The following is a 16,113-nucleotide window of genomic DNA, read 5'->3' as shown; positions in this document are numbered from 1 at the left end:
TTTTTTTTTTTTTTTTTTTTTTCCCTAGACAAAACCAGCCTCATTCTTGTAAGTTTTTCTTGCAGGTGATGTTTAGCAGCACAGTGGTAAATGTTGTTGATGTCACTGGTATCCTCTCTGTCAGGTCTGCAATTTTCTTGACTTGTGATGATTCAAACTCAATATGATCCTTCAGCAGAGACCTGACCATTGCCAAGTTGATGGAAGGATCAGGTCACTCAACTTACAAATACTACTGCTGCTCCTATGTTCCAGTATGGCTTTGTCCTATGTCCAACAGTGACTTTGTTTTTAACTCACATTCTGGCTGTAACCTGCTGGAATCCTTGCATTCCTTTGTCCAGGCTATTGACTTGTCTTCAGTTGCCTGTCTTTGCCATTGATTATTGGTACATTCCAGGAGGAGTCTGTCAATGTCTATAAAAATTTGAAGGGATGTAGTATAGAGGATGGAGACAAACTTTCATCTGTGATGTCCAGGGAAAGGAAAAAGGGCAATGGGCACAAATTGAAACATTCTACATTTAATTTTACTGAAAACCCATTTTACTGATCAAACACTGGAACAGTTGCCCAGAGATGCTGTGGAGTCCTCATCCCTTGAGGTACTAAAAACCTTACTGCCCATGGTCTTGGGCAGACTGCTTGAGGTTACCTTGTCTGAGCAGGATATCGGACTAGGAGACATCTAGATGTGCCTTCCAGCCTCAGCCATCCTATGATAAGTTTGGTACCTGGCAGCTGTCTTTATTAAACTTCACCCTGAATGTTGAGGGACAACTCCAGGAAAACATCTCACTTTATTCCTTGGTCCAGTGCCTGTTAATCGGCTGTGTGCCACAAGAATGAAGGAATAGGGATGCAAGACAGGCTTTGGAGTTTGTGTTTTGGGGACAGAGCAGATGTTTGTGGGTTTTTTAAAAGCAAATAGGCTTATCGTATCCATGTAGCAAGATGCACGTTGGGCTTTTTTTGGGCTGCTGAACTTGCTGACCTCTCATCTGTTGATATCCTAATTAAAAGCTACTCAGGTTGGTTAATGTTTAAAAGGAAGACAAAAAGCTATATTAGATTTCTGTGTTAATATTTGCATATAGACCCTCATTTGCATATATACTGCACATACACATAAATAGCAGAAGATTTAAGCAATGCCGGGGAACTTTGGCACTACCCTTGGTGCAACACATCATAAACTGTAACACACACACTGGCATATTAGGGTGTTATTCCATCGCATAAATCACAGCACTGAGCTAGAACTACAGGATGCAGCTTTCCGTAAGGTGATGTGGAGTATCCACGTCAGGATCCCAAGCACAAGTTCAGTAGTTACTCTGACCAGCTTCCCTCACCCACATAGGCAAGGAGAAGATGGGTCAGCTCTTAGCACTGGAGACACAGGTAGCTTGGAAAGCATTTGGTCTCTTGTGTGGCCAGAGCTCTCCTGCCTCCGTGTCTCCTTTGGCTCTCCCCACCAAATGTGCTCTGACCAAGGCCATCCGCTTCCCCAGGCTTGCTCCTGAAACTCCTCATTAATTATCACTGCACATCTGTTTTTCTCTGCCCTGTGACACAACATGAAGTGAGAATAACAGGCTGGTCCATGTCATGGTTTAGGAACTTGAGATGAGGAATTACTAATGTCTAATCAAATAATATACATTCCTCACTGGATTTTATGCTTTAGTTTTGGTGTCTTCCAATACATACAAGGAAAGAAAGACTTTGGCAGACACCAGACTGCATTCCTGTAACAGCATATTTCGCTCCAACCATCCCAAGCATTTCAGAGAGGAGGGAGGCAATCCCTAAATCCTGCACAGGCATAATGGATGTGAACAGGGGGGGACGGCTGGGGCTGTGCATGCTTGGTGCACACATGCATGCAGAATTAGAGCTTACACACCCTGATACCCCATGTCTTTTGGCTGAGACTTTTATTCCTTGAAGAGGTACCATGTTCCCCACCTGGCCCCACTACTAGGGTTGCTTGCTGGGAGAAAATAGTAGAGAGGGTCTAGCTGGGAGGGCAATGCTCTTATACAAGGGAAGCTTCCAGAACTGCTCTTCACAAGTCCTGAAGCTAGGATGCATGCTCCTAGCCTACAAATAGTGCTGAGGCTGAAGGTCCATGTGTGTGGATTCGCTCATGTGTGTTAGTGCCTTTTGGTGCATCAGCTTTCATGGCATTTGGAATTGTCTCTTAAATTTTATTTTCAGAACTTGTGTGCTTGCCTGAAAATTTGAGCTTTAAACCTTTTGATCCCAGGAAATAGCTCTAAAACATGAACTCTGTAGGCCTCAAAAGCCAATGAAAAACAAACAACACTCCCCCCCCCCAAGATACTATTTATTTAAGACATGGATGATTTATTTTTTTTTCAGTCTTTCTTGCTATTTCTCCAGTTCTCTTTATTCATGGTTTCTTAATGCTTGTATGTGGCAAAGCTATGAGAACTGCTGTTGCTGTTCTTGAACTGCTTCCTGGCTTTCAGTTGGGGAAAAAAAAAATCCCTAAACATATAATGTATCAAAATTATACAGTTATTTGAGAAGAAACTAATTTTTCTCTCATCACATGCAGGCCTGTCAGACTCTACCTTTTGAAAAGACCACTTCATGCTGCACATGAAAATACCACTTTATGGACGGGAAATACAATGGAGCTGAAATCCGTGATTTGTGCTACAATTATCTGCTGTGAGAGCCAAGTACAACTTTTTTTCCTGACAGTGCTGCCAATGAAGTAATAATCTATACCACAAGACTTTTCCAGGAGCATGTACATAGGAGTTCACTGAATAATCATTCCCTGAAAATAAACCAGGCAGCAGGAACAAGTGAATGAGCTGTGCAAGAAGAATGCGTGTCAGACAGACAGACCCACCTCATGACAGCAGGAAACAGTGGGAAGGAGACGGGTGGACAAACAACAGGGATAAAATTCAGAAGAACTCTTTGCCCTCATCATTCCTCCTTCACTATTTTCATCCCCCTCCACCATCAATTAGTTGATGCCAAGAAAGATGTTTCCGGATATATTGAAATGTCTTTAGGAAATATTTGAAGGCATAGTACCCTGAAGGTGGAAGACTCTCTCTAAGAAGTGCTACTTGCTCTTCTTTCCCCCTGGGTTTGTGCTCTCCTCTCTCCTTCCTGTGCTCTCATTGGTCAATGCAGGGCACAGGACTGGAAAAGATCACCAGAGCCATAGGGTCTAACCCCTTGCTACCACAGGCACTGTGTCCCAAACCCCTTTCTTTAACCAGTTTATTTATGAAAAGCAGATGTGTCTCTTTCAGCGTCTGTTTTGGCAGGATAAACAAACTTCAACATCCTCTTGTAAGTCAGTTCTCCATAGTCATCCCAATGACTCTGCTCCTGACATGTCCTGCTCTGTGGGTGACAAGTGTCCCACTCATCTAGTCACCACCCAAAGTGTCATGGTCTCTCTGATGGGTCTGAGATTGTCCCTCTTCTGCTTGTACCTGGGTGTGCTGAGGATGCACAGCCATGTGATATCCCCCCTGTGCATAGGTATGCTTAGTGCCCAAGAAGACCCTCACCTGGGAGATGCTATGGCTCATATGGGAAACCCTAAAGTCATATGAAACACTTAGATAATTCAAAGCTTGGTTTTCTCTGGGACAGTACAAAGAGGTGGGGAAGAGGGTGTTGAAGTACTACCAGTTGCCTCTAGTGATGGAGAATCTTTGACAGAGCATACGACCTATGGTACAATTCCACCTCTTCCTCAATCTTCTGTGTTTCCTAAAGCCTCCTGTCCTCTGGCCAGTGAAGACTGAGAAGATAAAAGCAGAATTTATTTTGGGAGAGACCAAAACCTATGAGGTCAAATCCTGTGGCACTTTAAGATTCTTCTGTAAGCTCGGCTTAGCCTTAGAGCCATTTAATCAAACTTATACTTTTAATTTCTAAAATATTTTCTCTAGCATTTGTATTTCTAGAGAAAAGAACTGGAGATGTATACACTGCAGTTCTCCAAGTTAGAAATCACCAGGCAAGTAAAAGCAACAACATGGATCAAAATCTAAAAACCTTATTTTTAGGATAAAATAGAGGTAGTATGTTTAGACGCTGCTGCTACTGAAAGCTCAGGGGTTTACCCACACTAAGTAAAACTTAATGCATCAGGGTTTTAATGGCAATAGGTCAAACAGATTTTCACTTTTTGATCAGTGTTTCACTCAGTCTTATATATGACTATCATTGCTACAGAATGACTTATAGTGGAAGAATATCCATATAACCCGAATATAATACAAACTACTTCCAAAGAGAAAAGAGTCCTGATCCAGGAAAGCATTTGCACTTGCTTCCCATCACCCCAGCCCTCACTCAGCCCCACATCTCTCACCCAGCAGCCAGCAGGGAGGAGGCAATGCTGTTGCACGCCTTGGTTTCACTCAAGGGTGAGCAGTAATAAATCCAGGAGCCTCTAAGCACATTAATAAATATTGTTTGGGTGTTATGCTGAAGATTAGAAGAGAAGAAACAAAGGTGGAAACAAAGTCAGGCCTTAAGTTAATTTTAATGAATGACAGGAGACAGCAGAGGCTAGGGTGGGTGTACCCATGGCAGTGCCTCCAACAACTTTCCTATGAGCTGGTACCAGGCAGCGCCCACAGAGTCTCTTGTCTTTTGGTAGTGGTAAGGGACATAGGTGAAGAACAAGGGCTTGGGGGTGGCATCAAGGTCATGTAAATAATTTCTGTGCTGAAGAATGAGAAAACCTTCTCCAAGAGTCCATAAAATCTATTTTCCAACAAGCTGCGCCTTAACAGAAGCAGCTGAGAAGCAGGCTGGCACTGAGCACTCTCCTCCCTGCAGATTACCCAGCGCCCAACACAAACAGAATTCACCTCTTGTAGAAGCTCAGTATCTTGAAACTTCTGCCTGTTTCTCCAATTGGGCTGAGATCAGCCAATGCCTTCCTCAATGCTGGGCGTGGGGGATAGACTGAGCGAGACAGCGTGATCACAGACGTCTTGCATTCCTCGGATGACAGCCAGGGGGGAGAGGCAGCTCAGAGAGCTGGTAGGGGTGTAGGACCAGATTAGATAAGTGACTTCCCGCTGAGAGAGAGAGAGAGAGCCCTGCTTTCAGCACTGCTGCTCCATTGCAAGTAAGTGATGTCATGACTTCTGAAAAAAATATCACTTACTTGCCTGCTCTGTTTCCCCCTGAGATTGCTGAAATGGCTTGCTAAGAAAGAATTAAGATGTAACAGAGATGGGGATGAAAGAGGAAGAGAAAGCAACAAGACAACAGCTTCCTTTGGTTTAAATCAACTACAGAGCACACTTGAAGAATGGCAAAAAAAATTAGCACAGTCAGAAAAAACAGGGCATGTGCTTATCAATGTGTTTTTTTGAGCGTATGTAACATTTGGATATTTCCTTTTACTGATTTCTGTCAGTCAAACCTTTTTGTCTTCTAGCTTTTCAGATCAAAAGGTGTTTTTTTCCTATAAAATATAAAAAAAAATTTCCTAGGGCAAACTGTATTTCTGGCTGAGGCAATAACGTGTGGGTATCTGAAGCAGGATCAAACAGAAAACTGAAATACTACATGAACTTACTAAGCAGAACAAGTAGTTCAAGAGGTGCTCAAGAGTCAAACCTTGGTGTGATGCAGATTTTATTCAGAACTGAGCAGCCAGGGTAGGGCTTTCACACCATGGTACAGTCTCAGTACTGTTCACTGGACAACTACAGTAGTGAAGTCTGGTGAGCTGGGAGCTCAAAGATCAAGAGATGGACCAGGCTGGTAAAGACAGTTCTTTTCTGGTTTGATATTTGGTGTTATTGTTTTTCTGTACTAAAACTGTGGAAGAACATTCATTTAACAGGATGAGGGAGTCTCAATTCAACCTCAGGGTACCAGTTCCACAACAGCTTAGGCTCCTAGATTGAGGAAGAAAATGAAGAAGTGAGGAAAGGTCCAGATAATCTGGGAAGGAGCAATGAATGAAAATTAAGTATCAAGAAATACTGAACAAGGATGGATGGACAAAACAAGAAAGGGATTAAAAAAACAGAGTTTGAAGAAAAGTGACCTTCTCTTAGCCTCAATGATATGCAAAAGAGCCTGAGGTCAGATTGAAGCGCTGCCCATGACAATGCAGCTTCTGTGTTTCCCTTGATAGACAGTGGAACCAGCTGGGGAAAATGACCATCCCTTCTTTTGAGGTCTGGTAGAGTCAAAGCAGTTCTCAGCCCACCATGTGGAGGCTTGGATTTCCCACTCAGAGGGGCAGAGAGGGAACGAGGGAGCCTTGTTCATTGTTCCTCAACTCTCCTACTCACTGTGCACTTCATTCCTTTGTCCAATGCTGCAGTCACTACGCTGAGTATTTAAAGAAGGCTGCAAGTGGCCCGGCAAAGGTTCTCTCCAGAAAAGTCACACCAGCCTTTTGGTCTTTGTTTGGAGCAATTTGGTGTCTCCTCTCAAACATGGGCATTCGAAATATGTATTAAGAGACAGACTGGGAGAGGTCCCTGGAAAGAGTCCTTGGGGAAACACGATAAGCTACCTTGTGGCAATGATGAGGGTCATCATTGGGTTTAACCCATCAGGGATCGAAAGGTCACTTCTGCCCTTCTCCACTCATCAACTATTTGAAGATAGTCCCTTTATAAGGACCTCAAGTACAATAAGCTTTGAGAAGAAGGACTCTGAAGGAAAAAGCAGAGGCTAGATGTTTAGGAAAGGATTAACAGGTCATTTTGAAAAGTACCAGGTCTAGCTTTGAAGATGACCCTGCTTTGAGCAGTGGGGCAGGTTGGATCAGAGGTTTGAAGAACAACACTGAATTATTATTTGACTCCATGCTTCTATGTGAGAAATGTGATTATTTTTTTCCCTATTCTCTGAGGCAGCCATTGAAATAAAGACTTTGATAGGGAAGTGCAAATGACAAATGTTCTTACAATGCCAGCCAGTTCTAACAAGTGTGATACCAATAAAAAATGGAAAATGAAGTGTTCATAGTATCACAGTTGCAAAAAGAATGACCTGCTAACTTTTCTGTCCCAGACACAGCTTTTGATGAGAACATATGGGCTAATGTCCTAGGCAATTTGGCATACTTCTACACACACTACTTATTCTACACAGATGTGCACTCATACACATAAGATGCAGAATCATCAGCTTTATAAATACAGAAAATATCAGGTCATTGAGACAACAGTCACCAGCTTTCTTCATTCATCCAAGCAATTTTATTGCACTACTGAATATAAAACAAGTATATGGTTTCTTTACAATCACCAGCTAATCTCTATATCTTCCTCTTCCCATGTCTATTTCAAGGTAGGCATCTGCAGATGGTTATTAATAGTTGTTTCTACTTTGACAACAGCATCCAACATCTCAGTCAATTCTGGGTCTTCATTTTGACAGACACTACACCAACATAGATAGGAGGGAAGAGCCCTCAACATGAAGAATTTTCAACTGAAACTGGTAGTTTTCCAATAGGAGAAATTATAGTCCCATCACCAGAACAGAAAACTTCATTTTAAGGTGAAATAGTGACCGATTCTGCAAAGGTAGGGGGGGATGAAAGGGTGGCCTAATAAGATGTTTTCATTTATGGCTTCCATAATTCTAAAAATGGATGGGCCTTGAAATTCCTCATTAGTTCCTTTCTTCTCTTGAACAACACCCATGGACTATCTGTCATTAAAACCTCAGCCCTGTCCACAAACATTTATTAGAGCCAAATCGAGTTGTCACTGACCTGTTCTACTCGGATATCAAATTCTCCATTCACCTTCTTCCCCTGGAAATATTTGACCCTGCAAAATAAATGAGAGAGGCAGATATGGTTAAAGAAGATTCTTGGCTTTCACCACATACTGTTTTGCTCTGCATTTCCCTTTTTACTGAAGATTTTCTATCCGGGTCACAGTATGTTTTCCTAATTCCTATCTACTTTCAGCTTTCTGTTCTCCAGGAGAAACCTGCCAAACCAGATGAAAACCACATTGGAAAGTTCCTTCAAGGCTTGTGACTTTTTAATCTTTTTTTCAAACCAAAAACCAAAAGCTCTCCTAATCTTTTCCAGAGCAACAATTCTAATCAATGATTCTTTGCTATTCCTCATTTAATACCCAAACTTTATTCTGTAAAAGAAAGAGAACAACATATGCCACTGCACTGGAAACTTCATCTGATGTTGAGCAAGGATCATCATCACAGCCAAAGTACTTGCCTTGCTCTCTTGCTTCAGACCTGCTTTGCCATTCTGTTTGTCTTTCTGCTACTGATGTAGAGAAAGATTATCTGCATTTTCAGTGTCACTTATGAAGAACCTCTTCTCCTGAACTGAGAAACTCTTTGCTTTGGGGTTGAACAGTGTCCTGAGACGGACTTACACCTTCCATCACCTCTGTTACTAGCTGCCTTTGCTATGCAGACAACAAAGAACTTCCAGAAGGATGGGCTGTTCATGAGAAGGGAAGGTTTGCTCACAAAGAAAACATAGGACAAGAGCAGGCAGCTTTAACTTTCCTTCCTATTTGTGTGTAATTCCCCTTATATTGACTAGTCAGCGGAGAAATAGCCAGTAGATTTTTCTCCTGTAAAATATCTGCACAGTTCTTTACTTTGCTCAACCAGCTTAACAGAAGAAAACATGAACTTATTTTCTCAGACTTCCCCCTTAAAACTTCGGGAAGACCATGTAAGTTCCAGAAACCTCTTCTATTTAGAAAGCATTGAAAACACAGTTAAGCTCTGCAAGAGCTCTTTCCAGAGACAAAGTAACTTTCTGCCTTCTGTTTCCAATTGGCAAAGACAGGGCAGAATAAAGAAGGAAAGGAAAATGAGGGGAAGCCGGCTTTGCTCCCTATTTTATAGTATTAGCAAAAAAAAGAAGCTGGCTCACATTTTTACTATGTGTCTATATGTTCCAATAAAAAAGGAGAGACAGTAGGAAAGCAATTTTCCCCACAGCTGAAACACACCAGTTTTCAGCTGAATGCTCCCCTCCCCCAGAAATGTGAAATGTAAATAAAAAAGCTGTTTTGTTTTGTCATCCTGGCTCAAAACCAAGTCAAAAGTTTCCATTTATATTAGAAAAAGACATTTAAAATGTCAAAAGTTTTCTGCCTTGCTCTAATGAGGATATCTGAGTGCTGTATCACGCTTCCCTTCCCAGGCAGCCCATCCATCAGCAAGGTGCCAAATAAGAGCTCTGCATAGATGTTAGTACGGGACAGTATATCAGCCAGGTGTGACCAAGGCCAAGTGGCTCCAACAACCCCTGTCCAGTATAAAAAACAGAACAGTGGCCATTTACCCCTCTCCCCCACTTTTGAATTTATGAATGTTGCATGTGAAAAAGCAACTCAGCAGACAAGTTGAGACATCACGACTCTAACAATAAACAGGAACACTAAATGCACTTAGTAATTCCATCGTATTTCTGGAAGCATGGCTCTGGAGGGTCTGGCAACATTCCTTGCTCCTAAACATTGGGGATATTGCTGGAACCAGTGACTTCTCAAAAACTGGAATAAGCTTTAAGTGGGCCCACAGGAACTGGTCTGAAATTTGAGGCACACTCTTCACTGGTACAAGCTAGTTTTAATTCCCAGCACACTCATAATGTATGCTCCTTACCCACATTTATGAAACACACTTCCTCCCTCTCTGGCCTCTCCTCTTTGCCGACCAGCTGGTTACAAACTCCTTGGTGCTGCTTTGCTTCAGTTTGTAATGAAGCATGATTAACCACAGTCTTCAGCACAGTACAGACAGAGCAATGAGGCTTCCACTGCCTAGTCCAGGAAATGAGCCTTCACGTAGTTAAAAAATCCTCTCTCCCATCTCTACAGTGTAGGCTCTGCTCATGGATAGTCACACAGGGGGCACATGCTGCATCAGGAGTTGTTGGAGTAGAGCAAGGGACCCTGATTTAGACACTGTAGGATCTCTCCTTCTCCATCTTTCCACACAGGTTGTCTCGTCCTTTGTCTCAGATAACTTCCTTTTAACAGCACAATACATCACTTTCTTTCAAAGCCAGCTCCCCAGAAGGGTTAACCTGCTCCTAGTTGTCTCTGAAGAGCACAGGTGCTAAGCAATTTGCAGCCAAATCTTTTGGTCGGCCCATCATTTTGATACAGTACAGGGTAAGAATGAAACACTTCTTACTGATCCATCTCTGAAATGGATGGAGTGATGCTTTCAATTCGCATCTGGGGTTTTGGAGCCTCTGGGCAGTAGAGGATATCATATTGAAATGAAAAATTGCTTTAGCTTCACCCTGGAGCCCCTGAAATTTCAAGCAAGATGGAATTGTTGCTGATTGCTGGAGAAACACCATGATGCTTCCATTGCAAGAGGGATTTTCTTTTGGTTAGTACTGCATGATGTATAAAATGGCTTCTGGTCCTTACTGTAGTGGGATGGAGGAAAGGAAGACCATGCAGCTCTGGCAGGAGAAAGAAAGATCAATACTTCTGTCAAGTGAGACAGCAAGACATCTGTGGATGCTCTCTGTCCCAAAACCACCTGAGCAAGGCTCTTCCAGACCTCTGCTGTAGCAAGTGACAGGGTTATCTAGACAGCCTATAGTGCAGCAGGGGAATGTCATCCAAAGGACCAGTCAAAAGCCTTTCTGGGGAGCCTCAGAAGTGCCCTCATTCACCTCCAACACAGCCAGGTGCCAGCAGATCAGAGGAGTGCCTCGTCGCCCCAGGAGGGGAACTGCCTGCCTAATCCCCCAGCTTGGCACACAGAGCCAGGCACCGGCCATGCAAACCCAGCCCCTTTCCCAGGCAGCCTGCAGCACTGACCACTGCCTGACTGGCCATCCTTTTATTTTAAAGCATGTCAGATGTTCAACTTGCCACAGCACAGCGTTATAATTTGTCTAGGCAGGGTGCAGATGGTGTGGTGCGGTTGCTGTGATCTCAGCAAATTAGCATGTAAACATGTTTTGACTAAAGAAAAGTGCAGGGCTGTGCTAAAGAGCAGTTCCTGGGTGGGATTTACTGCACTAGGCAATGCATTTAAATGTGGCCACAGCGGCTGAGAGGGAGGAAGCACCATAACAAATTATCTGTCCTGGCTTCCAGGGAGAGAGCTTGCCTTGAACCCCTCTCTCTTTGTGATGAAGAAGCCGCATGCTCTGGGAAAGGACATACTTTCTGGGCAAAAGGGCATCAGAAAATCAGAACTTCTGCTTTCTGCCTTAGTCCTGTCATGATTACAGGGCCAAAAGAAACTTGATGCCTCTACTTATGAAGTAATTTGGAAAGAATAAAAACGTATTTTCCAGAGCTGCCATGAAATGGTCCCAGTCTGCCTCAGCAACCATGGCTGTAGGAATACATGGTTTTCTATCAGATATGGAGTGTATTCTTAATAGCAGCAGGGAAAATAAATTACCAGTTCACTTCCAGTTACCTGTATAAGAGGTGATGCATGGAAAGAACATGTATAACTTTAGTGGTCTTAGGTGTTTGCAAAGTATCTGTCTGAGCAAGGGATGCCAGCACTGGTCCAAGACAGCAAGCACACCTGTAAGACACTCCAATACTACTCTGGCGTTGCTGACAGCTGGGACAGCTTGTACTGCACCTATGTGAGGGCTGCCTGAATTGTCATGCTCCCCTGCACTTCTCTGCTAATGTAAACACAAACGCTAAATGCAAACACAGGAATTCAGTCCTCATAGGGTGCCAAGTCCCTGGTCAAAGCCTCATGTGTCACCAGGCCCAGGGGAGGTAGGGCTGGGCCAGTGGGCTACAGGTCCCAGCAGCTCTGCTGCTCCCGCGCTATGCGGGAAACGTGGCACAAGACAAGCAACTCCCTCACCTGGAGTAAGAGCTTCCAGAATCAGCAGTAAAGGGACAAAACTGACGAGTTACTTCTGTTAGAAGAGCACAGACAGGCCATTCTAAGTGACTTTCAACTCGCAATTCCCTGCTGTACAATACATAACCACTTACACCTGCCTTATTCTCTTTCTGTTTCAAAACAAGAGGAGTTGCAATGAGTGCTCAACAGAATAGAACCACAGAATCACAGAATCATCAAGGTTGGAAGACACCTCTAAGATCATCAAGTCCAACCACCAACCTAACACTACCATGCCATGTCTACGTGCTTTTTTAACACCTCCAGGGATGGCAACTCCACCACTTCCCTGGCAGCCTGTTCCAATGCTTGACCACTCTTTCAGCAAATAACTTTTTCATAATATCCCATCTAAACCTCCCCTGGTGCAACTTTAGGCTGTTTCTTCTCATTCTATCATTCGTTATTTGGAAGAAGATACCAACACCCATCTCACTACCACCTCCTTTGAGGTAGTTGCAGAATTTAAACAGCATTATACAAACTTCAGCTCCAAATGTCATAGTTTGTTTGGGTTTGTTTGTTTTTGTTTTAATCTAGTAGCTCAGCCAATGCACATGCTCAGAATGGGAAACCAGGAGAAGCTATCTGTGCACAGCTTGTACTGTGTCTCCTGGAGTTATTTCTTCTCTCTTTCCTCTATTTTTTTCTCTTGGTGCGAAGAAGCATATCCAAACTGCTTCAGAGGACTGCTTCAGTATTTTCCTCTGGAAATGCTCTGCACAGGTGAGGAACAGGAAAAGATGCCCAAGTAACAAGCATCAGCTAGAGAAACTGCTGAAGGAGCTCTTCCCCAGGTACAGTGCCATCAGACAGCAGCAGAAAAGGTGCAGAACACCAACCTCATCATTGGGAAGGGAGTAGCCAGGAGACACAAGAGATTTGATGTGAAAATGGTGGCCTGGAGGAGTGCAGACATTCAAAGTTTAAAGCTGTTCCTGCAGGTCCGTGAAATGGCTGAAGCAGAGGTTATGACATATTATGCAGCTTTGAAGACAGGATGGTATTTTTTATTAAATTTATGGGTCTTTTTCAGCACGTCCTGTAAAATGGCTCCTATCTGAAGCAATTTTCTAGGATGGGAAGAGATCAAAGAGATATAGCTCAAATCTTACTATAAGACAACTCAGTGGAGCTGATGTAGCAAACTGCAATTGCTGGTAGCATGTCTTGGAGTAACTGGGAAGTCATCCTTCAGATGAAAAAAAACCTTGAGCCCTAATTCCCTGTGATGTGATGTCTTTTGGGGGAATCCTTGTTTGGCAGAGTTCTTGAGCTGCAAACTGAGGAGCAGGCTTGTACCTTCACTACAGAGATGGGCTCAGTATCAAGGAGAACATGCCTAAGAGGGCCACTGTGATACTGGAACAGCAAATTCCTCCAAATCCTCTGACTGAGCTTGTGCTGCAGGAACAGGACGCAAGAAGCAAAGAAAGCCAAGCCACACCTTGATGGAGACCACTTCTCCTCTGGAGCGGGAAGAGGCCTTTCCCACCCTGCTGAAGGGCCAGAGCAAAACATGCTGAGGAGAGGGGGAAATGCACGGGGCTTTTGGGGAGAGATGGGCAAGGCAATGGGTGGAGGAAAGAAGGAAACAAATGGTGAAGAAAAAATATGGGTAAATAAACCAAAAGGGATCCATGAGTAAATTCTGGAATTATCTGTATTATTTTCCTGGAATAACATTACACATATTTCTCTCTAGCCCCTTGGGAAAATAAGGCATGTAATTTCTTTCAGGATCAGCCTGGAAAAGGCGAGGCTGAAGCCCCCTGGATTGGGTGGGGGGGACCTTGGGGAGGGAGGAGAGGGGGGTTAGCCATGGTACGAAATCCCTGTGTCAAAGGGCCTGGGGGCCCAAGTGATGCACAAGGCACTCACTGTATGTCCGCATTGTCTTCTTCATAAAAGGGGCTGGGACTGGGAAAAAGGAGGCAGTTTCCAGGATACTAGCCAGCAGCTGCTGGAATGCCCCGACCTCCCCCCAGCCCCTACACACTATAAAGACAGTGGGGAGGGGAAGGGGGAGGAGAGATGCATTTGTGCCCTTTTTTCTTCACGGGTGAAAACAAGGAAGGTTTTCCCTTCAGGGATCAGCCCTCATCCCCTTCACCACTTCTCCCCAATTTGGCAATTCCCAGCTGCAAATAGTAAGAACTTTGAGATGGTCAAGTCCTGACTGACCAGGGCATAAAGAAGAGAAAAATGATGCAACAAATGCTAGTTCTGCATCTTGCTGGAGCTTTTGTCCACATCTGCTTTGGCCCAGACCTTTATGCTCTGTTCAGCTGTGGGATGAACTACTTGGTAGTTAATATTTATATTATTTAATATTACCTTGGGCCAGGGGAGGGAGATGTCAGGATGCTCAAGTTGGTGTATAAGCATGTTGAGTGTGTGCTTCGACACCTTAGAAAACAAGGTCTGAACTACAGGTTATACAGTCTAGAGGCAAGTGCAGGAAGAAGGAAAGGGTACCTGCACTGGACAGACAGACAGGGGTCAAGAGGAACATGTAAGTTTTGGGTTGAGTCAAAAAGTGGCCCTGAGTACACTGATACTTTGCCAGGAGCTCCATGAAAGTTTCAGCTCCAGCTCTGGGGTGCAGTATTGCTGCACTCAGGAGTCTCCACAGAGCAAGATCACCTTGCTCTTGGTGCTGTCACTGCGTGGCTTGCTGGAGCCACTGGATTGACAACCAGCTTGGCTGCACTGCAGGTTGGTCCTCAGCGTTTGCGGTCGAGCTGTGGGAACAGGCTGCTTTTGTTGTCTTCCGGGAAGAACCAAAAGACCCAGCCCACTCCAGTTACTGTCAGACAACCCCCAAGGCATTATTAGTTATGGGATCACAACAAGGAAGAAACGCCTCTGCTGAAGAGGTTTGTATCAGGCTGTGATGGTGGCATGGGGTGGGTTGTTGTTGCAGATTTTTTTGGATAAAGGATGTCCTCGTGATGAGGTCCTTGATGAGGTCCAAGGTCCCACCCTACAGGGCTGGAAGGATTTTCTTGGCTTGAACGCACACAGAAAGGGAAGCTTTAGGGCAGGAAGGGAGGGAAAAGGGTTTTGTAAATCTTCTTTTGTGAGTCCTCCCTTTCTCTCAGGGAACCGAAGGCCTGTTTTCAGGGGAGACCTGGGTTGGCAAGTCACCAGCACAGTAACGATTGCAGACACAACCATTCAGGCTGCAATTTCTATTCGAGGAACTAGAGTCGCACACAATACCAGCCTCCCAGCATCTTCCAGTGCCACCTCCTGCTCATTAAATGGGTGTTTTCAAAGCCACCCTCCCCCCAAAAAGAAGAAGCGCTATTGCAGCACTATTGCTTTTGGGCACAGCTTTTTGTGCTTCTTGGAGCTGTCAGGATAGGAAGAACACTTCGCTGTAGGTCTGGTCCCCCACCCAAGCTACATGGCAGTCACATTCCTCCTGGCCACAAAGAGCTGCGGGGCAGGGGTGAAGGTGGGGGGCTGCTTTAAGTACATCATGAGGCAGCAATTTTCTTCTGCATATTATCAAAATCGTACATTGCTGGAATATTTCCACATTACTAAATCTAGATGGTATGGCCTGGAGCTGTTTGCGAGGGGTATCATTTTGTTGAGGATTGTGCAACAATTTATTCCAGCCCACTTCTGCCCTCCCTGAACTTGAGGAGCAGGGGAACTCGAACCAACACTGGGGCAGGGCTGCTGCCTTTCAAGCAGGAGAGATGTGGCTCACAAACCTTGAGAAACACATCTGAGGTTTTTTTACTTTATTTTATTTTTTTAATGTGTATGGGACTAGGCAGGACATTCTGAGGTTAAATTCTATGCATTTATAGGAACTCTGGTAAAGCAATTAAGGTCCCAGATTTGACTTGCATTAGCATATTTATAACCTGGTGGGGAATGTTTTCCATATTCCTTGTGTCTATTTTTGTAATGATACTAATCCTTTCATTTCTGTATCACCTTTCATTTAGGAGGACTAGATCGCAAGTTGCTTTACATACGAAGGACAAAAATACAAGCAGGCATGATGTTGATATACCTTAAACAGGTTGGAAAGTGATGTGATAAATGCCATTTACTGAATATCTTTGACAGTCCTACCTTCTTTTCACCCCTATTCCTGTATGCTAGGGAATACAGAAACTTTTCTTGTTGCTTCCAAGCTTGTGCGTGCACACTCACACACACATTCGAAATAAACTTGCCTTCTCTTTC

The 16,113-nt window shown here is 44.0% G+C and overlaps 1 protein-coding gene across 2 annotated transcripts in view; it reads right to left on the bottom strand.

The window, feature by feature from the left end:
• Positions 1–16,113, bottom strand: part of SYN3 (synapsin III) — a 179,259-nt gene that overhangs the window by 157,211 nt on the left and 5,935 nt on the right. For both annotated transcript variants that reach the window (XM_010005780.1, XM_010005779.1), the window contains exon 2: positions 7,772–7,829. In XM_010005780.1, the coding sequence (XP_010004082.1) occupies positions 7,772–7,829 (58 nt within the window). The remainder of the gene's footprint in view (positions 1–7,771; positions 7,830–16,113) is intronic.

Source organism: Chaetura pelagica, unplaced genomic scaffold (assembly GCF_000747805.2).
Source record: "Chaetura pelagica isolate M959 unplaced genomic scaffold, ChaPel_1.0 scaffold79, whole genome shotgun sequence".
Taxonomy (NCBI): Eukaryota; Metazoa; Chordata; class Aves; order Apodiformes; family Apodidae; genus Chaetura; species Chaetura pelagica.
This window is presented reverse-complemented; position numbering and strand designations above follow the sequence as displayed.